The 27,390-nt window shown below is 38.3% G+C and overlaps 1 protein-coding gene across 4 annotated transcripts; it reads left to right on the forward strand.

Moving 5' to 3' along the window:
- The first annotated feature begins 1,081 nt into the window (after positions 1 to 1,081).
- On the forward strand, positions 1,082 to 26,799 carry WDSUB1 (WD repeat, sterile alpha motif and U-box domain containing 1). Of its 4 annotated transcripts, XM_009484904.2 has the most exons (11): positions 1,082 to 1,090; positions 4,245 to 4,666; positions 7,991 to 8,175; positions 12,439 to 12,531; positions 13,355 to 13,448; positions 14,193 to 14,226; positions 15,830 to 15,870; positions 15,968 to 16,074; positions 16,933 to 17,112; positions 22,921 to 23,055; positions 26,523 to 26,799. In XM_009484904.2, the coding sequence occupies exons 2-11, from the start codon at positions 4,269 to 4,271 to the stop codon at positions 26,684 to 26,686; spliced, it is 1,431 nt and encodes a 476-aa protein (XP_009483179.1). In that variant the 5' UTR covers positions 1,082 to 1,090; positions 4,245 to 4,268; the 3' UTR covers positions 26,687 to 26,799. The 4 variants fall into 4 exon arrangements, with proteins under 4 accessions (XP_009483179.1, XP_075567019.1, XP_075567020.1 ...); XM_075710904.1 differs by lacking the exons at positions 1,082 to 1,090; positions 22,921 to 23,055 and having other exon boundaries at positions 4,269 to 4,666; XM_075710905.1 differs by lacking the exons at positions 1,082 to 1,090; positions 13,355 to 13,448; positions 14,193 to 14,226; positions 15,830 to 15,870; positions 15,968 to 16,074 and having other exon boundaries at positions 4,269 to 4,666.
- Positions 26,800 to 27,390: the final 591 nt, after the last annotated feature.

Raw genomic sequence — 27,390 nt, forward strand, 5'->3', positions numbered from 1 at the left:
CTTCTAGGAGGATCTGCTCCATGATCTTCCCAGGCACAGAGGTGAGGCTGACAGGTCGGTAGTTCCCAGGGTCCTCCTTTCTTCCCTTTTTAAAAATGGGCACAACATTCCCCTTCTTCCAGTCCCCAGGGACTTCACCTGACTGCCAGGACTTTTCAAATATCATGGAGAGTGGCTTGGCAACTACATCAGCCAATTCCCTCAGGACTCTGGGATGCATCTCATCAGGTCCCGTAGACTTGTGTACATTCAGGTTCCTCAGGTGGTCTCGAACCTGATCTTCCCTTACAGTGGGAGGGGCTTTACCCCCCTGGTCCCCATCTTGTGGTCCATCGACTCGGGAGGGGTGAGGGGAGAGGTTGCCGGTGAAGACTGAGGCAAAGAAGTTGTTGAGTACCTCAGCCTTCTCCTTGTCTGTTGATACTAGGTTGCCATTCTTGTTCATCGGGGCGGGGTACGCTTTCTTTAACCTTCCTTTTCTGGTTGACATACCTGTAGAAGTCCTTCTTGTTATTGTTTATATCCCTTGCCAAATTCAGCTCCAGCTGTGCCTTGGCCTTCCTGACCCCCTCCCTACACAACCGGGCAGCTTCCCTGTACTCTTCCCAGGACACCTGTCCCTGCTTCCACTGCCTGGGCACTTCCCTCTTACTCTGCAGTTTGACCAGCAGGTCTCAACTCAGCCATGCTGGTCTCTTCCCTTCCTTGCCTGATTTCTTAGTGCTCATCTATGTTAGGCCTGCAGATACGAATTTATTGTTTAATCTGGTTTTATTCTAAAGAATATATACAATTGTCTACTCAATTGTATTATAGCAAGTGCTCTAAATGCTGTATTTTTAAAAGGAGTGTATCAACTGTTGAATCTGCAAACTGCAACGTATAATTCATTGGAATGTGTTTCAGTGAGCTCCAGATCAGAGTAATTTCCAGGGATCTTTTCGATACTGCTTCCTGATAAGTTTTTTTGGGGTCGGTGACGACATGCAAACATACTTTTTTGGAGTTGTAATTGGGAAGAGAAAGAATGCTGAATGCATGTGGTTATAGTTGCTGAAAGTGTTTATATAAAAGTGTAAGATTATTTTTTGTATGCTCTTGGTATAGCTGAAGCATTGCTCTTGGGTCTATACTGTACTAATTGTTTTCTGTTAGAGCAAAGTTGAGGACATGTCTCATAAAAATGAATTAAGGTGAATCAAGAGTGAACAGTATCTTTGACTGTTTGCTTCTGTAGGACTCTCCTAATGTTTACATTTTACTGTAAAACATTCTGAACAGGCAACCCTTGATTCTGTGCTCAGTTATTCTATTTTTGTTATCTCTACTTGCCTCTTTTTAGGTAACTTTGTAAGTTTGTTAGTACAAGACTCTTTTTCTGTATTGCATTCAGAGCAGTGGGGCCTCATCCTGGTTGCATCCTCTGTGCAGTGTAGTACGCAAATGTTAAAGAACACAGAAGATAAAAATGATAGAGCTTCTTGGCAGTACAAGGAAAGCACTGTGCTCACACCTAACTGAAATTTTGTCCAGCTGCCAGTTGATGTTTTCTCTCGTAATGTTTTTAGTCTCTGTAAGTCTTCTGCAGTACTCTGACCAGCTCTGTTCCCACCTGCCCCCTGCTCAATAATTTAGATTCCCATCTCTGTATGTCTTTCTCCTGCTGCTCTATCTCTCTGGATCCCTGCTTCTCCCTGTGCATCAAAATTAATATTGCTTATTTCATCTTTCACTTGTTACCGCCAAGAAAAAAGAGAAGGGGTGGAGGTTAGGAAGGACCAGAGTAAGGGTCTTTTCAAGTTCTAGTAAAGCAGCTATGGCTCCATTCCTGTTCCCTAGACCGGCCCTCTGACTTCCAGTGAGGCTTTCCTACTCCTGACTCTTGCACCAAGTACTCCCAAAGCCTGCCTTTTTGCATTAGTTGCTGTATAAGCAGAGGCACAGCATTACTGAGAGAGGATGTAAATGTTCTTTTTAATATTTGGAGATTACAGGGGTGAGGAAATCAGTCGCCTTTTCCTCCCTCTGACGGGGGTCCCACACTAGGTCACCTAACCAGATCTCTCCAGGAAGAAAAAGTACAACCTGGCTTGTATTGATACAGATAACTTGATTTCATAAGAGTAGGGAAGATAATAGAAGGGAGGATGCAATGGCTCTTTCCCAGCAAATCAGTACCTGTCACATCCCCAGACCATACCTTATGTTAGCTTTTATTCTTGCTTGCTTCCCATAGCCATTAGTTCAAAATAGCTGCTAGTCTGTGGAAGCAAAGACTAAGTGGAATTTTCTGTGATTTGTGTTTCAGTCCTAGCATACATTTGTGGCTTGCTCCCAGCTGGAGATTTAGCAATCTGTTTCATTTCCGGGCTCAGGTTTATAGGTATGATGAGACATGTTTCTGATAATTCCACGCTTTCACAAAAAAGTTTGTTGATGTGGATGGCTTGGAAATGGATACATGACACTTTCAGTTAGAGAGAGGATGGTTTGAAACCAAATAAAAAGACACCTTTTAACTTTTATCCTAGATTAGTAGGGAAACTTACCAGGCTTTTTTCATTTAGATCATATTTAAAAAAATTTATTGCTATAATAATCTAGTAATTGGTATACTACTAACAATTGGTATACTAAGGTAGTGGCCTTCTGTGACGGAGTAACTGCATCAGTGGACAAGGGAAGAACTACTGATTTCATCTACCTGGACTTCTGTAAGGCCTTTAACACAGTCCCACACAACATCCTTGTCTCTAAATCAGAGATGGGTTTGATGGGTGGACTGTGAGAAGGATAAGGAGTTGGCTGGCTGGCCATGTCCAGAGAGTTGCAGTCAATGGCTCAGTGTCCAAATGGAAACCAGTAATGAGTGGTGTCCCTCAAGGGTCCATACTTTGATCAGTACTGCTTTAATATCTTCATCAGTGACATAGGCAGTGGCATTGAGTACACCCTCGGCAAGTTTGCAGCGGACACCAAGTTGAGTGGTGCAGTGGATTTGTTTGAGGGAAGGGATGCCATCCGGAGGGACCTTGACAGGCATGAGGAGTGGGCCGACTCGTGAAGTTCAGAAAGGCCAAGGGCAAGGTCCTGCACCCGGGCTGGGGCAATCCCCCATATCAGTACAGAATGGGGGATGAATGGATTGAGAGCAGCCCTGCGAAGAAGGACTTGGGAATATTGGTAGATGAAAAATTAGGTACGAGCCGGCAATGTGTGCTTGCAGCCCAGAAATGCAGTCGTATTCTGGGCTGCATCAAAAGAAGCGTGGCCAGCAGGTTGAGGGAGGTGCTTCTCCCCCTCTGCTCAGCTCTGGTCAGACCCCACACAGAACACTGCGTCCCGCTCTGGGGTCCCCAGTACAAGACAGACATGGACCTCTTGGAGCAGGTCCAGAGGAGGCCATGGAAATGGTCAGAGGGCTGGAGCACCGCTCCTGTGAAGAAAGGCTGAGAGCATTGCGTTTGTTCAGCGTGCAGAAGGGAAGACTCTGGGGAGACCTTATAGCAGCCTTTTGATACATAAAGGGGGATCATAAGAAAGATGGAGAGAGACTTTACCAGGGCCTGCAGTGACAGGACAAGGGGCAGTTGTTTTAAGCTGAAAGGGGATTGGTTTAGATTGGGTGTGAGGAAGAAATTCTTTACTATGAGGGTGGTGAGACACTAGAACAGAGAAGCTGTGGATGCCCCATCCCTCGAAGTGTTGGACAGGGCTTTGAGCAACCTGACCTACTGGAAGATGGGCCTGCCCATGGCAGGGGGGTTGGAACAAGATGGTCTTTGAAGGTCCATTCCAACACAAGCCATTCTATGATTCTGTATTCCTGGTGCAACCCTAATTAATGCTTTTGCTGTCTTCTACAGTGTCCATTTACTCCATTATTTCTAGTGTAGATGCAGATAATAACAAATTTGAGCAGCAAACTTCTTAGCATAAATTAAATAACTAGAATAACTTGTTTTCCCAGTGCTCTAAGACCAAGTAGCTACTACGTAATCTTGTGTGTACTGCAAAATTGCAAGTTGACATTGAAGGTTTAGATATGTTAATTCTAAGTCATAAACCCCTCATCTGATTGCTGTGATTAATCTCTGATTTAAGTTGAAGATAAAACAATGCTTAAATGAAAAATCTGCCTCTGCAAATGAATTATTTTTTCCCTGAAGAATGTGTCTTGTTAAGATAGTGTGTTTCTTTTATGAAGTAGGAGAGGTAAGTCTAACTGTTAAACTTTTTTTCAGATATTTTTGTTGAAAGTAGATAAAATGGCGACATTAATTCGCACTTTAGCAGATCATAGTGATGATGTCAACTGCTGTGCCTTCTCATCATCGTGCTTGGCTACTTGTTCCTTGGACAAAACAATTCGTGTTTATTCTTTAAACAACTTTGCTCAGCTTCCGTACTCACCTTTAAGAGGTCATACATATGCTGTCCACTGCTGCTGCTTCTCTCCATCAGGACACCTTTTAGCTTCATGTTCAACAGATGGCACTACCATGGTTTGGGACACTCGCGATGGTCGGATGCTGGCAGTGCTAGAGCAGCCCAGTGGCAGTCCTGTTAGAGTCTGCCGATTTTCTCCTGAGTCCACATATCTAGTGTCAGGGGCAGCGGATGGGAGTGTAGTTCTTTGGAACATGCAGTCATTGAAACTGTACAGGTGAGTGCCAAATATTTTTTGACAGCCTTGTTTACGGTGACAAGAATATAATTTAAGTACTGTGCTGTATTGTGTACAACGCTTGCAGACTTACACCACTGATTGACATCACAAAGAAACAGGAATAGGATTTAGAAGACCAAAAGATTATCAATAGGAGAGGGAGAAGTGCTGAGTCTTTTCTTTTTTTTTTTTTAAGTTAAACAATGCAAATTCAAGGAGCTTTAATTTTTACTAAATTATCTTTCATCTAAATCCTGATTTTATTTTTTTTTTTAAGTTCATGGAAGCATTTTTGTTGATTTAACATGAAATCATAATGCATTGCATACTGCATGCATCTGGTTTCTAAACAGTGGGCCAACAAACTATGATACGTAATATACAGTTAGTGGAGCCTGACTGTGCTCTGTGCCTTCTATTGCATTATACATAGTGATTTTTAACTAATCATTTAATTACAAGGCTACTTGGAGTCCAGGAAGGTCTTAGAAGCTTGATAGTAATCCAGCAATCAAAGAGTTTGGAGACTTGGTATATCCTGAAACCATACAGTTTAACAGTGACAGCAAGGAGTATTGGAACTGAGTGAGTTAAGTATGACAGTCAACATTTCACGTGGGTTTCCAGGATACATTTGAAACAAAGCAGATGAGCATTTTTAGTGATGCTGCACAGTTAAAGGCATGAACCTTAGGGTGATCTTCAAAGTCCTCTTCTACATCTCTATTTCAGTAAAGTCTTCAGGCCAGTTGTAATCTGTACTTAGGCAAGACATTATTTAGGTTTTAGAGCAGCAATTACACAATATGTCTCTAAAGTTAGGGAAGAAATTAAGAGCTTGGGAGAACTGATGAGATGTTTCACTCAGGATGAGGGAGCAGCCATTTCTGAAAGCCAGACTTGTTTGGTTTTGGTAATCCCCTGTCAAGCGTGTTACTGCTTTTGTGGCCTCTCTATCTTTGCCTTCCACAGCAGTGATTTAGATGGGAACTGTAAAATTTTTCAAAATGATTGATTACAGTTATCTGAAATCGTGTAAATCTGGAAACCTGTCCATAAACAGAACTGTAATAGATTTTTGCCACCTTGTTGTTTGTAATGCATACAGAAACACTGAAATGGTGGTTTTGTTTTCAGAGAATAGAAAGCTATTGATTATGTATTGTTTCTTAGTTTTGTCTTTAAGAAAAATTGGGAATTTCAATCTTTAGTATTCTGAAGTCTAAGGGTTTATCTATTTTGAGGTATTACTAGTGAAGAGGTTCTTTTTTGGTTCTTTTTATTCAGAATACTTGTTACTGACAGGGTAAAACTCAGGAATATGAAAAAGTAATTTCTTACAAGTATATGCTATTAATATATGCAGTGATGCATGTTTTAGACCTACATCCTTCATTGCCTCCTAGTTGAATGGTGGATGTATAATAACTATGTAGAACATAGTTATACATAGAATATACACAGAACATACATAGAACAACTACGTATTGTTGTTTTAAGCAGAAATTATTCTACTTTGGTGTTTCCATTGTAAAGAAACAAGAAAAAACTTGAACGTTCCAATCCTGTCTGCTTCACTTCACTTTTAAAAGTTCATTTCAAAGTGTGAACATGACAACAGTAGTCAGCTTAACTTTAATTGTATACATTTTGGGATGTGTGTGTATATATATTTTCAGCTGATGAATTTTTTTTATTGTCATTTGTAATCGCATCTGTCTTGTTTCCTTAAAGCTGAGATCAGTATTACTTAGAAATTATCAAGGTACTAAAAAATTATGTCAGAGGGTTTCAGTTAACCATCTGATGTCAGTCTGTGGTCCCCTGTTTCTTTTGCAACAGTTGATTGTGTTGATGCTAAAAAAGGGAACAGTTTTTACCACACTGTTATGTCACTTGACTAAATATATGGATTGTAATTACAACAAAGGTATCCAGCTACTCCTTATCAGCTCAACTGTTGTAATTGACTGTTCAAATTGTGAAGTAAGATGGCTATTTAAATCGTCTTTATGATGGATGTGAACAACATAAAAGCAAGTTAATATGTTTATTTCTTGAAGTGTTCTCTGTTTCCTGTTCAGTAGTTATGATACTGATATCTGGCCTTGAAAGTCTTAAATGCATACTCTGAATATATATAGTACTATTTATTTTACTGTTACATTTTCAGAGCAGAATCTGCAGCTTTTCCTGTGAAAGAAGGAAAGTGTTAAAAGCTGCACTAAGGAAAAAGAATTGTACATACAAAAATGGGAAGCACTGTAGTGTATTTGATAGTATTCTTAATGACAGAATTAAGGGAGTCAGTGCTTTTTTGAAGGTCCTGGGTCTGATTAGAGAGACTCTCAGGAAAGAGACTTGTCTTCTGTGGCATTAAGTTTGACCCCTCTGGCACTAAGTAAAATGTCTATCAGCAGAAGAGAATGAGCAGCTGTTCTACAAAATACAGAGTAAATAAGACTGACGTTTCTTGATGTATGACTGTTGCTTATGGCTGTGATTTTTTTTTTTTTCCCTCCCTGCACTTAAAGATTGAACTATGCATGCTGGGCTGGATCTAGTATCCATTAAAAGGAGTGAGACACTTTCAATTGACTTTAGGTTACTATCAGATAATCTAAAGGGTGTTAGGTTGACCCCACTTCCTTCCTAAGGATTGACCACACACAAACATATCTGCTAGGAATTTTCTTTTAAGTTCAGCTTTACAAAGTGCTTTGGCTGACTTAGTTAAAATGTAGAAATAATTTTTTTTCACATTGCTTTTTCTTGCATATGAATAGTCCAAAATTAACCCTATAGCATAAATCACAAAGTATTCTACTCAGCTGCAGCTTATCATATGGGTTAGTAGGTGTTCTGTTTTGTCTTTAAAAACAGAACAGAGAAATTGTGAGAGTCTTTTTTTTTTCCCTGTTTGTGTACATGTAAATCTGTGTTACGATAGTTGTGTATTTATCTCTGACTTTTAAAATTTATCCTGCCATAGAATTTTAACAGTGCATTGTACCTTTCAAATGGTAAGTCCATGCAGATTGTCTTTAGTTTGAAAATTATTTTATCACTCAGTTAAAATTATTGCTGTGGGGTGCCATCTCACATTTTTCCTCCTGCAGTCAAAGAGCAGGTCCTGGTTCCTGCAGCTGTGCTTATTTTGCATCTCTTTCAATGGCTGGAGTTTCTCTCCCTTCTGTTACTAAGTTCCAAAGTGCAAAACTTAGAACAGTTTGTCTTGCTGTATCAGATTGCATTTTAGAGATCGCTTCTTCAGAACGTTACTTACTCTAAATTCGAATCCCATGTACTCTTGCTTTTCAGATCTGGGAATGTTAAAGATGGTTCTTTGGTGGCCTGTGCATTTTCTCCTAATGGAAATTTCTTTGTCACTGGATCATCGTGTGGTGATTTAACCATTTGGGATGATAAAATGAGATGCCTGTATAATGAAAAAGCACATGATCTTGGCGTTACCTGCTGTGATATTTCTTCACAGCCAGTTTCTGGTTAGTGACTTGACTCATCAGGGGAGGAACGTGGAAAAAAAGAGTTATTTTATTTTTCTCTAGCTCTTGTTTTCGTATTCTTTTTGTCATCAGTGCTCAAGATACAAATGACATTGGGAAGAGCTGATGTTTTAGAACATTCTGAATATTCTTAAGTAAAAGTTGTGGTCAGGTTGATGACAAGGAATGGACTAGGTCAACAAACAAGGTGATTAACATGCTTAGGATAGCTTTCAGTAGCTAATTATCGTGTTAGGGTTTTGGAAATGTTTGGGCAGTGTCTGTAAGTGAAGCCTATCTCCAGGGCTAACAAGGGTGTTAGAAGATGCAGTGCTTGATTACCATTCCCACTTTCATACTTTGGTTCCCCAAGGAGCAGCATGGGATTAAAGCAATGCAAAGAACTGTAAACCTAATAAGCTGAATGCTTGAGCTGTGGGATGTGAATAGACAGACTGTCTTCCTGTACCTGACACTCCAGTTGGAGGAATTTGAGGGAGCAATGAGCCCAGAATCTCACGTGTCCCACTAAGATGTGGTACTGTTGAAATGCCTTACAGCTGTTTTAGCTGACCTCAGTGTGTAACTTGCATTTCAGTTTTGTCATTATGTGCTTCTTCACAGTTGTGATGGGCAAGAACTTAATTTTTTCTTTTGAGAATGTAATCTGATATTCTTGTATATATTTGGGTATTGTAAAAGCATGCATAAAGCATGCATTGTGTAGGCCTTTCTCAGGACTGCATTGCATATTATGTTCAGTTTTCGCTCATTTCACATTTGTAAGGCTTTCTGTGGAACTAAAATAATTAGAACCTAGATTTTCTATATGCAAAATCATGTATACTGAAAATTGCATATTTAAATTTCCAGCTATCTCAGGGAGAGCTTTGCATTTGTGTGTACACAATTTTAGAATTATTGTTGTGGTTTAACCCTGGTGGGCAGCTCAGCCCCGTGCAGCCACTTGCTCACTCTCTCCCAGTGGGGTGGGGAGAGAATCAAAAGGCAAACGTGAAAACTCATGGGTTAAGATAAAGACCGTTTAAGAGAGAAAGCAAAAGCTGCATGTGCAAGCAAAGCAAAAGAAGGAATTAATTCACTGCTTCCCATCAGCAGGCAGGTGTTCAGCCATTTCCAGGAAAGCAGGACTTCATCACGCTTAACGGTGGCTTGGAAAGGCAAATGCTATAAAATCTCCTCCCTCCTCCCCCAGCCCATCGTGCCGAGCACGACGCCGTGCGGTGTGGGACGTCCCGGGGCTCAGCTGGGCCCCGCTGTCCCGGCCGTGTCCCCTCCAGCTCCCTGTGCCCCCCGGCTGCTCGCTGTGGGGTGGGTGAGGAGCACAACCGGCCTTGGCTGTGTGCAAGTGCTGCTCAGCAGGAACGGACACATCCCCGCCTTAGCAGCGCTGCTTTCAGCACAAATCCAAAATGCAGCACTGTAGGAGCTACTATACCAGCCAAAATGAGTACAATTATGTCGCAACACCGACTTTTTGTTTGTGTGGGAATACTGAAGAGCTGCTTGTATAGCGGGAAGAAACCTTTGTGCAAACAAGAACAACTTCTATTTGAAATGTCCTGTTAGAAATTAATTGTAGTACAGGAAAGTGTTATAGCCGAGCAAGCACATACTACAAATGCTGAAATATTTATAAAGGTCTGAAAAGCTGAAAGGTTAATTTGTATAAATTTTTGTCAGGTAAAAGTGTTTAATAAAGAGTTAGAAAATCACGTAGTCATCTGCTTTTGGTGGAGGTTGGGAAACAGGGCAGAAGCCTCATTCTCACATTTAGGAAGTAATGCTGTAACTTGTCTTAACAACCTTGTGAGCATACTTTTGTGCTTTCCAGACCTACTGTGGAGATAAAGTGGTCTCCGTAAAGATACGTAGGCTTCTGTTTTCAGAGTACCCATGAGCTGCTCTTTCAAAGGTACCAAAAATTATAACTGAGCAGCCACTTGTATCTTTCAGTGCTAAACATGACAATAAGTACTGCTGTCTGTGTGCCACCTTGTCTAAGAAGGTGGTGCAGAGCAGGAAGAAAGCAGGAGAAGCAGCGGGGGAAAAAGAAGGACAGAAGCAGGAGAAAGATGAGGAAGTAGGATGTGAGCATGTACTTCAGTACAGAGAATTAGTGACTGACAACACCAAATCAATCAAGTGTGTCTCCACTGAAAGGTGTGGACAGCACTGAATTAATCTGTCACAACAGAAAGGGGATTAATCTTTAAATAACACCTCTAGATCTTTCTTGGTGAAAATACTACCCAAAAAACTCCATTGTGAACTAAGAGTTGCATCTGAGAGCAAAGGGACATGTTGAAGCTGAAACAGATCAGAGTGTAATTTCCACCGCTCCATTTCCTGTTGAGACTATTCTCTTTGTTTAAAAAAGTATGTTACCAACCCTCCAGCATTCTGCCAAGATAGAGAGAAATAGGCAAGAAAGCAAGTATTTCCTACACTGTGGATTTTTTTAGCTGATTTATGATCATTCTTAATTTTATTTAAGCCATATGTTATTGAAAGTCAGCATTTTTCCTTTTTGTGTGTTGCTGTTTAATCACCAAGGATTGGAACTTCCGGGATTATTGGCAGATTTAACACATTACAAAATCCATACAAGTAGTGCTTATCCAATTACAATTAAAGATGGTTTTAGATTGAGACTCTTCTTACCTGCTTAATTTGGAGCAAAATTAGAACTGGAGTTTCTGATTGGTTCTATGTGCTTTAGACTGTTTGTAACGGATGATTCTCCTACTTTTAAAGTGGACTCAGTCACAGTTGCTTAGAAGCTCGTCAGATCTATAGCAGTTTGTAATGCTGTGCAGGCTTTCCCGTCCAATTGCAAAGTTTCAGTGCTGTCCTCCTCCTGAATGAGTAAACTTCAGTGAAATTACCTAGCGATACTGGTAAAAAATGGGCAGATCTTGCTAAAATTTTCTGGTGAACCCCAGTGGAAGACAGCATAGTCCTCCTCCAAGTTACCCCAAAGAGCTCTGCATGCTCTGCATGTTGTAATGCTGTAATACCCCATTCACAAGTTGGTGACTTGTAAAATAGCAGCAAAGTCTGTGCATCATGACAGAATTCGCATCCAGACCAAGTTTCCAAGTAACATATCTTAGTTACCAAGAAACACGTGTTTTTACAACATGATAGCTAATGCGCGCTACTCATCTCTCTGTAAGACCCAAATCTTACACTGTAAAACCCTAGCAAAAATGATGCACTTCGATGCTTTAACAGATTTGAGGTAAGTCCTAAGATCTCCCACAATCATAGCAGCTCTGCTCTGTGAACAAATAGGTCTATGTATATACTAGGATTTTATTGTGATAACCATATGAAATTAAAATATACTTTATGTGGTGGAAAAATGGAGGTAAAATCTCCGGGGTTATTTTGTAAGACACTTGACATTTTAAATATTTTGACATTCCTGGTAACTACAGAGCTGGAAAGATGAGCCCTTACAATGTCTGTTACGATTTTCTGATTTCCAGACTTAATCCTGGTGATTCTTGTAGGACTTGGTACTGGCAGAGGTAATGCCACTGAAGGATTGTTATGGTGACTTGTGTCAGGCTTGTATGCCAGCTCAGTGGAGTAGAAGAGCAGAAATAACTTGGCACAGGACTTAAGAATGAAAAAAAAAAAATTGAGAATGGGCTGAAAAAAACACGTTTAGAACGGAACATGATAATTTGGAAATGTTCATATCCACTGAATAGAGAGGGGAAAGCCATAAAACTGTTACTGTTGTGTTTCATCTTTAATGCAGTATTTCTCAAGTGGCTGGCTGGACTGCAGTCATGAAACATCACTTAGTTTATAGAAATGAAGAGTTGAACGTTTAAAGATGTGAACATAGCCTGTCGGATACTCTCAAATTTTGTACATCCGTATGTGGTTAAGTTTGAGAGCTACTGAACTGTAGAAGAAATGCGTATAACCATATCATTTAGGTTAAAAGTATATTGTTGCATTCAGTAGATAGAGGAATCAAACATCTGCCATCAAGAAAACTTAAAATACGAGCCCAGTTCTGGTCTTTAGCTGCTTGTTCAGGAAACAGTATAACGGTGATACTTTTTAGAACTTCTGCAGTTATTTTTATTAACACTTTTTTAAAAGTAGTGCTGAGATGAAGGAAACTTACTAAATTCCAGTGTAAGAATGGTGATGTAGTTTACTGATATGCTGTTATTTTCAGTGCTTCTGATTCCCATTAATATATTTGAATTTTACCAGACGGTGAACATGGATTCAGATACTTCCAGATGGCTTCTTGTGGTCAAGATAATCAGATCAAACTCTGGCTTATTTTGTTTGCAGACTTCTTAGGTGTGTATAGTGATGTTTTTTTTCATATTCCAATGTGTTAAGTCTTTAGTGACAATTTACATTTAAGATCAAATTTATACTGCCGTCATGGATTCAAAGCCAAACTAACCACAAATTGAAAGTTTTCTTTTAATTGTTTAGCAGGAGAGCAGCTAAGGCATGCAGCACATTGTGACATTAGGCCCTGTAGGTTTTATTTAGTGATCTATTTATCAATAATTGTAAACATAAGCATAAAAAACATAAAAAAACCTCCCAATTCCCTCAAACTTAATGTTATGATAAACATTTGGTTTTAATTAGCATTTTTATCTTTTGGTAACCAGTAATATTTCTACTGTGGCCTTTGAGCAGTTTGATAGGTTGAAACCTCTTAATCTACCGGGCTATGGAGAGGTATCCTTTCAGTACATCTTGACCCTTGAGCAAGGGCTGGAGAAATGAAAACAGTGTTGGCTCCTGCTGAAACTGTAATGTAGATGTGTGACTGCTATGTAGAGACTAGGCAGATGGCCGAAAACCTCTTCAGTGGGTATTTTTTTGTAATCTCTTTTATATAGAAATCTGTAAGGATGAATGTTTTGTGTACAGATACACATTGAATTATCTAAAACATTAGACATGCTAAGACTACAAAGTGAGGAAGCCAGAGAAGTTAAAATTAAGTTGCCTCTGTGATCTTTTATCCCCTTTTTTGTAGACAGTGTGTTACAGATGTTACAGTGTGTCAGATCTTGGGTGCAGCTTTACCCTTCTAAAAGCAGCTTGTCTTATACCTTGTCAAATGTGTCCATATATAATAATCTACTTTTTGTATTTTTAGGTGTTGAATTAAAATATAAATGCACATTGAATGGACATTCTGCCCCGGTTCTGGCTTGTGCGTTTTCTTATGATGGGCAGATGTTAGTTTCAGGGTAAGCAGTATCTTTTACTTGTTTAAATTTCATGCAGGTGGCTCTCCAGGGTCATGCTTCAGTGTTACAAAACAAAGTTCAAAAGAGTTGGAGATTTCAAAGTACATTTCCAATAATTAAGGAATAGTTCTGTGACCTCCAGAACTATTGAAGTGTCTTTCCAATTGGTCTGTCTTGTGGGTGATTTGAATTTGAAATCTGGGATGTTACAAGCCGTGTTCTCTTGAGTATTGTAATGAGATTCATGATTTCCTGGTTTTGGTGCACTTATGTGGCCTTTCATCTGGGTACTCTAGCATCTATTAAAACTACAAATCTACACTGCAACCTTGCCGTCTCTTTGGGACACCATTTAGGATTTCCTTCTCACTCACACACTTCAGGAACTTTTTTAGAAAGTTAAATATCTTGAGATTTTTGTCTCTGATAGACTTGTTTGGGATTAAAAATTTCTTCACTGATTCACACCCAGAGTATGGCAACATAAGCCTTTCTTCTGTAAAAAGTGCTTGATTGAGATAACTGTAGACCTGTGTTTTTGATGTCAGTCCTGTACAGAATAATGGTTAAGACCCAAAATTAGTCATGAACCATCAGTTACAGACCAATATTATTATTAGTCTTTGTTAGAGGGTGATAAGGGAGTTGCCAGTGGTGTTGCAAGGTCACTCTTATGTTTGAAAGACCCAGGAGGGTGGAGGTGATGACATTTTAATGTCAATGTGTTTTTGTTTTTTTTAAAAGGTCTGTGGACAAGTGTGTCATAATACATGAAACTGTAAGTATAGCATAATGCAAGATCATTCCTTGGATTGTTGTCTTTAAATATCAGCACTGCTTCTGCAGTGTCCTATCAATGTAAAGAAATATTAAAGAATAAGAACTGTATAATCCCAAAATATTTACTATGCATTTGGGGGGGGGAGTGAGGAGTTAGAGGAAAAATGTCTCTTGAGAATTGATCAGTCTTTCTCACTTTTTATTTACATTTCTTTGAGGGGTTTGTCACTTGATTTCTCTGCAGTGGAGTACTATTCAATGAATTCCATACTTACATGTTATGTTCATATTGAAGTAGAAGGATTTTTTGTTATCCTAAAATTATCTTAGCTTCCAAAGCAAGAGAGACTGTAGCTTTTGACATAAAATCAGGAATGGTGATCATAGAAATTCTTTAGTTAATTATATAGAAAGTGCACATAAAATAGAAGTGTAATAAAGAGTTCAAGAAAATTTCGATGTTAAATACAGTGTCTTTTCTTTAAAACATATTGTTTAGGCATTTTCTATAATAGTGTTATTACATCCTTCATAGTCCACCTGTAAGTGGTATTTACCTTTAGTACTTTATAGTATTAAAAATAATAATAATTTTGCTGAAATGAAGGGTGAACAAATTCTAAGCTTCTCCAGCTTGCTCTGCACATACTATTGTATTGATACATTTTTTTAATTAGGGTTAAAGTTTTTCACCAAAATCACTAATTTGATACCTTCCCAATTTTTGGCCCAATTATTTTAGTAGTTTAATGCTTAGACAGGTACGTCAGCAGTCCCCTCGATTTTTGGAACCCCAGAAAATGGAAGGATGCAGAAAACCACACCATAAGTATTTCTTAATACTATTTGTTAGCTTTTGTGGCCTTAGGTTTTTACTAAATGGGACAATAACTTTTATAGCTGTTGAGGAGAAGTGGAGACAATAAACCTTCGTGGGAGGGAGAGAGATTTCAACCTAAAATAGAGCACTTTCCTCATGATGGACAGCTGAAAAAAATGGAGTGCTGACCAATCAATTAGTGATTCAGAATAACTTTGCTCTTCATCTTTCCAATCTGTCTGTACCTGTCAAATGGTATCTTTCATAAGAAGGAAGATCCTTCAGATCATAAATTAAAATGGTGCAGAAATTCAGGAATTTGTTTTTTAGTAGCATCTAGTGGCCAAATAGGAGAACCACAGGTGTGATTAATTATTGGCCCAATTCAAGGATTGTAGCATGAAGTCTATTTGAATTTCAGTTACCTCTTCACTTTTAGTCATTTTTAATCCTAGATTTATAGAAGAAATGTTTTTATGCACATGAGCAACCAGCCAATATGGATGTAATTAATTCAGTTGGTATTTCTGGCATTGTTATGCCGAAAGTTCCATGCTGGCTGATTCTTGAAGGATAGCAGTGTTCTGGTGAATTGAGTAGGGGGCTTCAAGCAGGAAAGTCAAGTTGCATTTCTGACTCTGCTGCTGATCAGCTTTGGCAAGGTTGTATAACTTTTCTGAAGGTAACTTCTGTCATCTTCCAAGAAGCAATATTATTCCTTATTTTGAATGACCATTCTTTTTATTCTTTAAGATTTAAAATCACAAATATTCTTTTACAGAGTACTGGCAATACGCTTCATACTTTGTCTCAGCATACCAGGTAAGAATTCAGTATGATTTTTCTGTTTTACTGTTAATAAATAAAAGAAATTAAATCCTTTCCTTGTGAATTTTCACACCTTTTTTTTTTTTTTTAGATATGTTACAACTTGTGCTTTTGCACCACATAGTCCTTTACTTGCCACAGGTTCAATGGATAAAACTGTGAACATATGGCAGTTTGACCTTCAGCAACCCTGTGCAGGTTAGTGTGTGAAATATTTGTAATCTGTTCTTTAAAGCACAATATTGTTGAACACCTTCTGAAGATGGAGTTAATTTGTAACCTGAGGATTATGTGCACATTATTTCTTTTCTCAGAATTGATATTACTAATGTCCTACAGAGGTATTATCTTTTTGTTTTTTAAAGAAAATGTATACTAGAAGTATTTTAATTCTGTTAATCTGCTATATCTTCTTTTCTGATATTTGCTATTTCTTACTCTCTGGACAGCATTTAAGAGATGAATATTATTCCCAGAGCACTGAAAGACTTTTTGGACAAGTATCATTGGTGATGAGTTAAACAGAAAATATGCTAATTGCAGGCATAATTGTCAACAAGAAATACAGCTTACCAGTTGTTATAGGTGAAAAAACCAGGGTAATTAATGTTACAAAATATATCAGCACCTAAAGTATGTGGAACAAAGGTACATAGATCTTTGTTCAAAGCACAAGAGTAAGTCTGGACTTTGGTCTGCTTTTCTAAGGATGTGTGAGACTTGGTTTCAGTGTCTGCTGACACCTTTCTGTCTTTTCGTTCAATTCAAATTTGATAAGCGTGGGCATCTGAGAGATTAAATTCCTCAAAACTTTGAAAACTGATAGATAAAAGACAAACCCAAATTATTGCCCCCCACTGAAGTAATGTCTAATAAGCATTTCTTTTATTAGACATTGGGGAATGTATAGTACTGAGAACAGTTGAAAAACAGCATTCATGACTGCCGTTGTTCTTAGAGCTGGGGTTTTTTTTCATTGTTGGGTTTTTGGGCGGCAGGTGGGTGTTGTTTGTTTGTCTGTTGGTTTTAATTGTCTTTTATCTTTCCTTTCCAAAGGAAATACTGTAGAAAATGAATCAAAGGTGGCTGTTGAGGACTGGTCAGAGGATGATGTTTCAGCCTGGCTTTATGCACAAGACTTAGCAGACTTTGTTGGGCTTTTCAAAGTGAATAACATTGATGGCAAAGAACTGCTGAATCTTACTAAAGAAAGTCTGACTAATGAATTAAAAATTGGTAAGAGTATAGAAATCCAAATAGTTCTTAATCTTTAGAGTATGTGTGAAATGTTGGAATGAAATTGAGTTAGGCGTTCCATACATGGATGTTTTTTTTTCCCTGAAATGCATTTTTATTTTGTTACCAGGGCTGATAAAAACCCCTAATATCACAACATTCACAGTACTCTTCTGGAGTTTTTCTTGTGTTTTCTTATACCTAGATGCACTTCCACCAACAATGCTGTGTTAAGTGGTCTTACCTGCTTTTGTTTCTATTTTCCTTTTTAGATCTTGTACCATTAAGCTGTGGAAGAGGAGTTTTAGATTCTGTGTATACTTAATGTTTCTGACTTTGGTTAATAGGGTACTCTCTGGTGTTTCCTATCAGTCTGCAAAAGTGCCATGTTTATAATACTATGCGGTCAACTACCTTGAATTTAGCAGTGACATTCTTCAGTGCACTGTTACCATAATAGAAAAACACAAGGTATGTTTTAGTTTTTAGTTGTTTTGGAGGTGAAGCATTTGATGTTGACATTTAGTAAGGGTCAAGCAAAGCTTGCCTGCCTCAGACACTTTATAATTCATCAGGTGTCCTAGTTAATACGTTGTCCTGTCACTTTATTGCAAAACTGTGATTACATTTTAGAAGGAATCACAAGGAAGTACCATATTAGTAATGATTCCACAGTGGTAATTCTGAAACAAGAAATTTAAGGATGATGAACTACACTGGAACTTTCTGAATATAAGCTCTATTCATTTTGATGGTTAGATTTAGGTGTTAATTACATGCTGGTATGTTTGCCAAGGTGAGATCAAGTATAGCAAAAGGCTGAATGAGTTAAGAAACCTTTTAAAAAGTACGGTTTCATTTTTAGAAGTTAGTATTCATTGTAGGAACACTGCTCCCTTCCTTTTGTGTGTGTGTGTCTGTGGTATTGGTCTGTATCAGATCATAGCATCTCTGTGTGTCAACTAGCTTTGTTGAATTCTAGAAATCAACAGAGATGTTGGGAATCTGTCAGGAATTCTCATCCACAAAAGGCACTTGGCTTCACCAGTTTCTGCAGACATTTTCTTTAACATTGGTGTAGCCTAAAACTGTTGCAGCAATCAGCAGCTGAGGCTAATCAAATAATGCTGACTAGAAAGTTATGTGAGAATTGAATGCAGTGTGACTAATGATGAGGACTGACATGCTGAAAATAGTGTTCTCTGTGGGGAAAAAGAATCAACAGAAGCATGTGTTGCCTGATAGATTTGTAATGATGCTATCGAGAACAATTTCAAACTCATGTTGCCTGATAGATTTGTAATGATGCTATCGAGAACAATTTCAAACTCAAATAAGAAAATAAAATCTGAGTTGTGAGAGCCCATTGTAAGGCAGGCTGTAAGTTGCAAAGGATGCATGTGGCTTCAGACAGAGCACATGTAGAATACAGGCTGATTATGGGAAGCTGTTGCTTTCTGGCTCTTTCATTTGCTGTAAAAGGATGCAGTGAGGATTGATTGTACATATGAGCTGAAGTAGCTCCAGTAGGTACTTTAACACCCATCATAATATTATGGGACAAGGAGTGAGATTTTCACAGGTATCAGGCAGCTATAAGAAATTTGAAAAAAAAATCTAACTGAAATTTCTCATTGTCTTAATAAACATAAGCTACTCCACAAATATGAACCAGCATATATGCAATGTGAAGCAATGAGTTCCACTGTAATGGTTATATGAAAGACGTTTTTAAAAGAGAAAAAATGAAAAACACTTCTCAAAGTCACCAAATAAAATCATTCCAATTAATCAGTTCTGAAGTGGTAAATGCTTCTGATCCTGCTTCTACATACCATTCTGCAACTGTAATTGGCACAGAACAGAAATTACGGCCTTAAATATTTGACTTGAAGAAATGCTTTCTATCTGCCATGGCTCAAGCATTTACAAAATAGGAAAATACTGTCTGCCTGAAACTTAAATGCTTTTCAGTGTTACTCAAATTCTAGTTTAACTAAATTTTAGGAGTCTATCACTATACAAATACTTGAATGAGCACATTCTTTCTCTCCTTGATAACCTGTTTCCTTTGCTCTAAAAAAGCAACATTTACCACTTCCGTAAGATCTTACCAAAGAACTCTTGAGTTTTTTTACAGTCTTTGCAAAGGGACTTTTTTTTAGACCATTTTACTTGATGATTGATAGTATAGGAGCTTTTTCTTCTATTATTTTTTTATTGGCTGCTTATTTCTTGTCCTGTTAGTCTTTGCTTCAGCTCTGATTTGTATTTAATAAAAAGGGTATCCTCATGCCTTTGAAGGTGTTTAATCTAAGAGAAGGTGATCAGCAAGTGGTTCACATAACATTTTGTTAGCTTCTTTGGTTGTTTCTGACAGCTTTTTGAAAAGTATGCTTCATTACCATGCAAATGGAACTGGCCTCTTTCCAACCTAATTGTCATATAATATAAGTAACACTGTATTAAACTCGGTAAGATGTTGAGCAAAAGTAAAGTGACCATTATACACATTCTGGCTGTAAAACTTGTGTACATTCAGCAAAGTTCAGGATTTCTAATTCTTAATAGACACAATGACACATTCATTGCAATTCTGTGAAGCAGTTGAGTCAGAAAAAAAGGAATACGCGTCCTCTTCCAATTCAGAATACAAGGTGGGGGGTACATTGTTCCATGCCTGCATACTCTTTTTCCTATCAGGCTAACTGAATGTGTTAATGTAAGGTGAATCTTGACTTCAGGTTGTTTGCAGAGGGTGGGCAGGAGGTGAGACTCGGTCTAATTTTTGGAAAACCACACCTTCAGTTTAGGGGTTAGCATCATACAAAGAATTTTGTACTTAAATACCACACAAACTGTATAGAAGTTGGAGGCATTCCAAATACTTTCCTTTCTTCTGCAGCACATTGAGAAGGCTTCTTTTCATGGGAGACTATCCTGATTTAGGTTAGGTATGTAAAGGGAACAGATGTCTTAAAGGCAGTTCAACCCTTTCCTAACTTACTGCAGGGTGTCTTTAGCACATAACTTAAACCAAGGATGAATACACATAAACTGAGTTTTGAAATCTCTGATCAGGCTGACTTTGTCTTCCCTTCATCAGCAATGTGCTCTCAAAGATGCGGGGTTTTTGTCTTCCTCTTGGTTTTAAGGTTTCGCTCTAGGTAGGTACATACAAAAAGTATGAGTAAGTGCTTTCCTGTTTCACATCTTTATCAAGAAACTTGAGAATGAGCTTGAAAACAACATTTTGGAGCAGATTTGAATCATTTGTGATTCACCATGCCTTACACATATACTGAAATAGGAGTAAACATTGGGGGAATTGCTCAGTATAGATTAAACAGAAAATTGCATGTGCTTTGCCTGTACCAACAAGATCTTATTTTAAGTGTTCTTTTATAACTAGTTTTCAAAAGATGATGTGTCGTGGATAGTTCTTTAATCCCTGACTAGAGATTTAATCAGGAGGTAGTTAATTGAGGTGCAGACTGGATGCAATGTCTTTAATCTGTTTGGATGAGAGGACTTTAGGAAAAATTGCCCATATGGTGAAGATTGTAGAAGATGCCCTCAAAATCCAGTTATAAGTACAGAATTATTTGGTTCCTTTTTTACCTTTCTTTCCTTTGGTTATATTCTTACTTTTTCTTGATCCCAGACTGATCTTGTAGATTTTTACAAAATTGCCATGCAAACTCTTCCTAAGAATAAGCATGAACTTTTATTGTATTTCAGTACTGTATTTAAATTCTTACATCGTCTTTATCTTTACATATGTAATTACATAATCCTTATTAAGGAAACCTAGGTTGATTTTTTTCTTTTGCATATATTTTTCTTACTCTGTGACATCTTTTGTCTTTGCTGACTAAAATGACTTGCCTATCAGTGTGACTGAGTTTTATCCCTTTGCATACATTGTTTGAGGCAGCTGATTAATTGTACAGTAAAGCTGGAAGCACTGGTGTGTTTAGGCCAGCCTGCTTGGCAGTCTTCAGATGGAGTAGGGCAGTTGGTTGGAAGACTGTTGTATCAACTCTTTATTTTAGTACTGAAGATGGAAAGTTAAGCAGAGTAGGAACTAGTTATTTACCGCTACTAGATTGGAAGAAAAAATTGTGACACATTACACCCACAGGCTTTTTGACATAAAACAATGTTCGAAAGGAGGAATGTTTTATGCTGTTGCAAGATGAAGATGACTGATATCTGGGATGCATTTCCAATCTTGACAGGTTAAAACTGTAGTGTGACAGTTTATAGAACTATAAAATTACTTTTCTCATTGTCAGAGCTTTTTCCCTCTTGTACTCAGAATTAAGTTGGAAAGAATGGCTGCTGTCTCAAACACAGATACGGCTCTTTTTTTCAGATTCACAGCTATTGTATATTCTCAGTAAACTGGTAATACTAATTACTCAAATCAATTTTGGGATACTTAAATAAACTTGTGGTCCTTCATGGGGGAATGTGTGTTAATTGGTATTTGTGATGCATTATGTGATCATGAAAAAGAGTTTATACCACAATAAGTACATTGTAGAGAGAAGAGCTTGCAAGTCCCACAAATCTCAGATCAGAGTATTCCTCCTTTAAAAAAAAAACCAACCCAAAACTAATGCAATTTTCATAGACAATACCGGCACTCAGGCTTCACAGGTCATTTTTATGCAAAAGAGATTGATTATATTTAATTGAACTGAAATTAATGAATTGAATCTTTACTAAACCCAAAGATTCTTACTGCTCACAATGACGGGCCCCTCTTCCCCTAGCCAACCCCACCATTGGATTTTTTTTTTAAGGGACTTGGTTTTCTGCCAAGAACCAGCTCTACTACCTTCACTTACAATAGTACACATTACTATAGGTAATTTGAGAACATTTGCAATAATAGATTCATATACCATCAAATTTAAAAATACCAATTGTGACCACTAAGTATATGTTAGACTGGAGCTGTATGTCAGTATAAAAGGCAACGATGATGAGGCTGCTGGGCATTTTAGTCATGTTTTTGAAAACAGTTTCTTCTGAAATGTCGTTCTCCCCCCCAACATACAAGATGGTGTTCAGTTTAGGTCAGAAGTTGCATCTGTTTTTTCAGCATGAGTTTCCTCTTGGATACAGCTCTTTTGGTGTTGTCGTCTGTGTCGTGTCCTCCCCCCCCCAATCAAACATGCATTATTTTTGTTTACGTGGAATGAGTGCGTGGTCTTTTCACTGCTTCTGCTTGGGCTGTCTTGTTTGATAGTGAAACTATAAATGCAGGTCATTGAATATAGCACTTTAAATAGCATAATTGAAGCACTGATATCTCAGTGCAGCTCAGGTGCTTTGGTGGTAGGTAGTCTTCTGTTTGGAGGTGATGATGGCACTCGTGCGCTCTTATACCTTCATACTGTTATTTATATAGTCCAGTGTCAAGGGAGAAAGACTGCTGTCTTCCACTCTGTTTCAGTTGTATCTACAGTTAGCTTTGCACATGCAGCAGTGCATGTGATTCTATTATGCATCAACTAAAATGCGGTTCTGTCGGATAGCCATGTCTTTCCAGCAGTGTTGCGCTTGTATTTGTTTTACTGTTTGTTTTCATTCCTCCACAAAGTTATTGTTAACCAACAGGAGTGACATGCTGTAGCTGAGCTGTTTGTAGTGGTGGCCAGGGGTATTTGCAGATTTTTCTGTATTAGGTGGTGAGATGGAGCTGTGTCTTCTGTAACGCAACTGCTAATTTATGCAAGACCTAACCTCTTTACCTTACGATTGTGTTGTCCGCTTCATGTATGAATAACTTTTCAGAGTCTCTAGGCCTGCGCAGTAAAGTCCTCCAGAAAATTGAAGAACTGAGGATGAAAACGATCTCTGTTACTATCCCTGATGAGTTCTTATGTCCTATAACAAGGGAGCTTATGAAGGATCCTGTCATTGCAGCAGGTATGTCGTTAAATGACGTTGACTAAAATGAATGACTTAAGGGTAAAGATAGGTGTGGAAACACAAAAATGGGGATATCTTATCAGTTGTAGAAAGATAAACTAATTCTAAATAGCTGTTGCAAAATAGAACTGTGGTAGATGTTTAATTTGCCAAACTACATCTCTGATACGGAAAAAAATACTGTATCAAGCAATTTGCTTAGTGTCAGCTCTGCTGATGAGGCTGTATAGATATTTTTTGTTTGTTTGTTTTAATGTTCCTTCCTTTATGTGCCTTTGCAAATATAATTACCAGCCTATTACAGACTTGTCTTGGTAAGTGCAAAATGGAATTGTGCACACGGGGTGGGGGGAGGGGGGGCAGGCGACAAAAACCAGGCTCATTACTACTCTTAGCACACCATGTATATGACACGTAAAAGTTTGTACAGCATGAGATTCATTTAAATTCAACAAGACTTTGGAACCGAGATACGCAAGGACCAGAAGATGATGTGTAGTTAAAACATTCTGTGAAGAACTAGTGTTTTATAGTTCTAATCTTGGGGGTGGGGGGCATATGATCATCAAAAAACCACTATATTATTTGGATGCTCTGTAAACAGTGACTAACTTCATAGAGTTTTGAGGTATCAAGACAGACTTCTGATAATTAAAACGTTCAGAATATGAAAACGTTTGCTAACTGCTAGAGTGGTAAGCACTGCACTTAACAGGGCTTGAGCTTCTAAACACGAGCAGTAGGAGGACAGCCTTGCATATCCTTTTTTTATATGTTTGAAATAAGGATACATAGTTTTAGAGCAGGATATTTTTGTTGAAAAGCTGAAAATTACTGCCAATCGCTATTCACATGTATATTACACAATCAGATAGGCATTTTTAAGAGAACCTGTCGACCTTTTAAAATAAAATGTTCACACTGTGTGTGATGAATTATAGTATTTACTATCTAATAAATATTGCCCCTGTGTCATTCAGTATTTGTGTATTACACTGCTGTCCTGAAACATGGGATTCCTCTGCTTTTCAGAACACAGGGTGAGCATATCTGGGAGTTCCTCACACTGCTTTATTTTTATAGAAGTTGATGAATAATAACAGAAACGTTAGTGATTGCAGCAGGAGAAAGGTTGGTTTGTGGCAAGACAGGTGAAGGAAAGTATAGTTTTGTATTTGGAACCTTCTGTATGCACTAGCTAGCGACTTCACTGCCCAGCACTATGGCACTGAAGTTCCTGTAGTGTGAACACAGCTGTCTTTAAGATGTGGGTACTTTGCAGATTCAAATTGGAGGAACTGAGATATTTCTGAGATTAGAAAGTAACTAACTGAAGTGAGCTGGATAATTTGTTTAGTTCAGTAAGGTAAGTAAGAATTAAGTAAAACTTTTATGCCTCTGTGCTATGTAGAATTTAAGGAAAAATAAAAAGAAGGTAGAATGCCAAACGGCGTATTTCTTTTACTCAAGTAACCAGCCCAAATAAGATGCCCCCCGCCCCCATGTTAAGTGGCTCACGTTCACTGCCGGGGAAGGAAGTAGAGTGTAGCTCCGTTGGAGGAGGGGTGGAGGACACGAGTTTGTGTTTCAGCAGCCAGAGGTGTTCCTGGGTGAGTGGGCAGGGTGTGGTTTATTCCTCTAGGTCTTTAAGAGCGAGCTTGTTTCAGCACTGACGGGAAGAGCTGAAGCCCTGAAAGGAGCCGGGTGTGGAGGGCAAAGTGTGTGCCCAGCTCCGGGCTTGGTCGGCCAGCCAAGTGCCAGCAGCGTTCCTGCTGAGCACTGTGCACCAGCCTGTGTGAGCTGTTGGCTGCTAAAGAGCTTTTTACTTCACATCACGGATCATTCAAACTGAAAAGAAAGTCTTATTTAACATGTGCATAATATATTTTGGTGCTTTGCTGTTAGAGACAGAAACAGGAAACCAGGCTGAAGTGTTCATAGTAACCCTCAGCTTTCATTGTCTTATTTTTTGTTTGGTTGGTTTTTTTATTATAAAGAGTGCCTGAAGTGAAAATTAAGTTACTCAAAAACTTTAGATCCAGCTAAACGGAAATGTTTGTTTAAATCGTGATTAACATGTAATAGTTTTAATAACCAAAGGTGTGCAGTACCTTTAACACCAGTATGCCATTTATACATTTTTGGTAAAGCACTGCTGGGGTGGGAGGGTGGTGGGGTGGTTTTTTTGGGTGTGGTTTGTTTTGTGTGGGTGGTGGGGTTTTTTTTTTTATTTTTTTTTTTTATTTTTTTTTTTTTTAGTTCTGCCCACCTTAGGCTTTTTTTAACTGACATGCTGGTGTTATTACCAACTCTGTTTCATATACAGCAATGGTTCAGTACCCTTTAGCTTTCCTCTCCCATTGTCCTTAACTAGCGAATACAAACATTGTGGGGTTGTGGTGGTGGTTTTTTTTTGTAAGTATGGGGGATATTACTTGCAAATGCTTGGTGAGACTTGACAATGTCTAGTATGGTGTCTTTAGAGTAATTTGTTATCTTTAGTTCTAAACAGAGCTAAGCTGCTGTGGTTGCAGGTAACTTGATGATGAGCATCATCTGCTTGGTCTTTAAAGGCCCTTTTTTTTTAAAGGACCTGAGTAAGCACTGTTGTTATAAATGCTGGTTGCCAACTGCAGTTTCTTGGCTCATCACCTCACTGTTCAGTGTTTACTTAGACTGATGATTCCTTTTTACAGCCTTATAATGAACTGCATCTATCTGTACTGTATATAATGCCTTAACCACAAATAAGGACACAGGAATATTTTAGATAATTTAGTCCTGTTTGCCACTTGTGTACCTCAGTCCCAAGTTCATGCACGAACATGGCTTAATCCCATGACCTTATCAATCAGAGACCGTCCCTTGGGTGGGAAAGGGCTCGTTTTTGCAAACGTCTGTTGCTGGCACCTCTGCTGCTAACAGACGTGAGGCAAAATTCAAAGCCTGCTGAAATCACTACAGCAGCAAAAGATCCCTGTATAGGTGGAGCCTTTTCTAAAGCAATCTGCATCTTGTGTGTCCTGTGATAGCCCCAGCCCATGCCGACTGCAGAGCTGGCTCTTTGGGGAAAGGCTGCAGACACAGCTGCAAGTGTCTCAAACAATACGCTGCTGTGTAGTCATCAATGAACCGATGCCGCTGTGATGGACTGACAAATTCACAGTGCTTTCCGAAATAGCTTGTACGTTAGTTTGCCAAGTACAGTATATTTAAGAAGTTGAACCAAATTTTGATCTTAACACTGCTGTGTGAAATTTTATTGTGATACCTTTAACTATGTAATTTGAAACAAATACGTATGAGTTTATGGTAAAGCATGTAATTTTTCTCTATCTCAGTTTTCCTGTTTGGAAATACTGATTCCCTTACACCCCTTTTAAATTTAAATAGCTAAAAATCTTGACAGTGTAACAGTGCCCAAGCATCTGTAGTAAAAGCTTTTGATGATGGTTTCTTTGTAGATGGCTATTCCTATGAAAAGGAAGCAATGGAAAACTGGATCACCAATAAAAGACGATCTAGTCCCATGACAAATCTTCCTCTCCCCTCTCTTATGCTTACACCAAACAGGACACTGAAAATGGCTATTAGTCGCTGGCTAGAGACTCAGCAGAAGTATAGTTAAACCACTGAGTTTGAAGTTGTTTTTTAAAATTAATTGAAATGAAATTGTAGCTCAAGGGAATAATTGTATCAGAAACAACTGGAAAGAAGAAATCGTGTTTCTGTTCTAATCAGTGGCTGCCATTTCAATGTTTGTTAGAAAGAAAATCTTCACTGTTGGTAGCTCCCAGAAAATGACTGAAAAACTTAAGTTTTGGTAATTTTACTTTGTGGTATTTCTGCTTAACAAATGAAGTATTCAGCTTCACAGCTTTTCAAATAAAGTTTTCTTAAAATTTTCACTACATTTATGAGTTTTGAGTCTTGATTTCACAAGTTAGTCTGTCAGAAGATAAATAGCAAAAGAAATCCATATTTCTTTTTCTAATTTAAAAGCCAAAAATGTGTCTTTCTCTGTTCCCTATTACTGAACACATAGTTGGAAAAGTTGGGATAAAGTTTCTCCTGTAACCATCAGTGACTGCATCTCATCCCACAGGTATATTAACAATCTTTATTTTGTATGGAAAAAATACAGTAGCTGTGCAAAAATAGAACTACAGGACAAGACTAATATAGGACTTGTACAAAATATCAAAGAAACAATAAATAAGCTAAAGCATAATGATGCAAACAAAGAATTTGTAAAAATGGATACGGCTGTTTACAATGTACATAAAACACTGTATACAAACAAGACATAAAAGTGACTAGGTAAAGTTGACT

Source organism: Pelecanus crispus, chromosome 5 (genome assembly GCF_030463565.1).
Source record: "Pelecanus crispus isolate bPelCri1 chromosome 5, bPelCri1.pri, whole genome shotgun sequence".
Taxonomy (NCBI): Eukaryota; Metazoa; Chordata; class Aves; order Pelecaniformes; family Pelecanidae; genus Pelecanus; species Pelecanus crispus.

What these genes read in the sequence shown, in the direction of transcription:
- WDSUB1 (XM_009484904.2), top strand. Translation starts at nt 4,269, where the DNA reads ATGGCGACATTAATTCGCACTTTAGCAGATCATAGTGATGATGTCAAC. An exon ending in CCTTCAGCAACCCTGTGCAG is followed by an intron (nt 16,075 to 16,932) that starts GTTAGTGTGTGA and finishes TCCTTTCCAAAG; the next exon opens with GAAATACTGTAGAAAATGAA. An exon ending in GGATCCTGTCATTGCAGCAG is followed by an intron (nt 23,056 to 26,522) that starts GTATGTCGTTAA and finishes GTTTCTTTGTAG; the next exon opens with ATGGCTATTCCTATGAAAAG.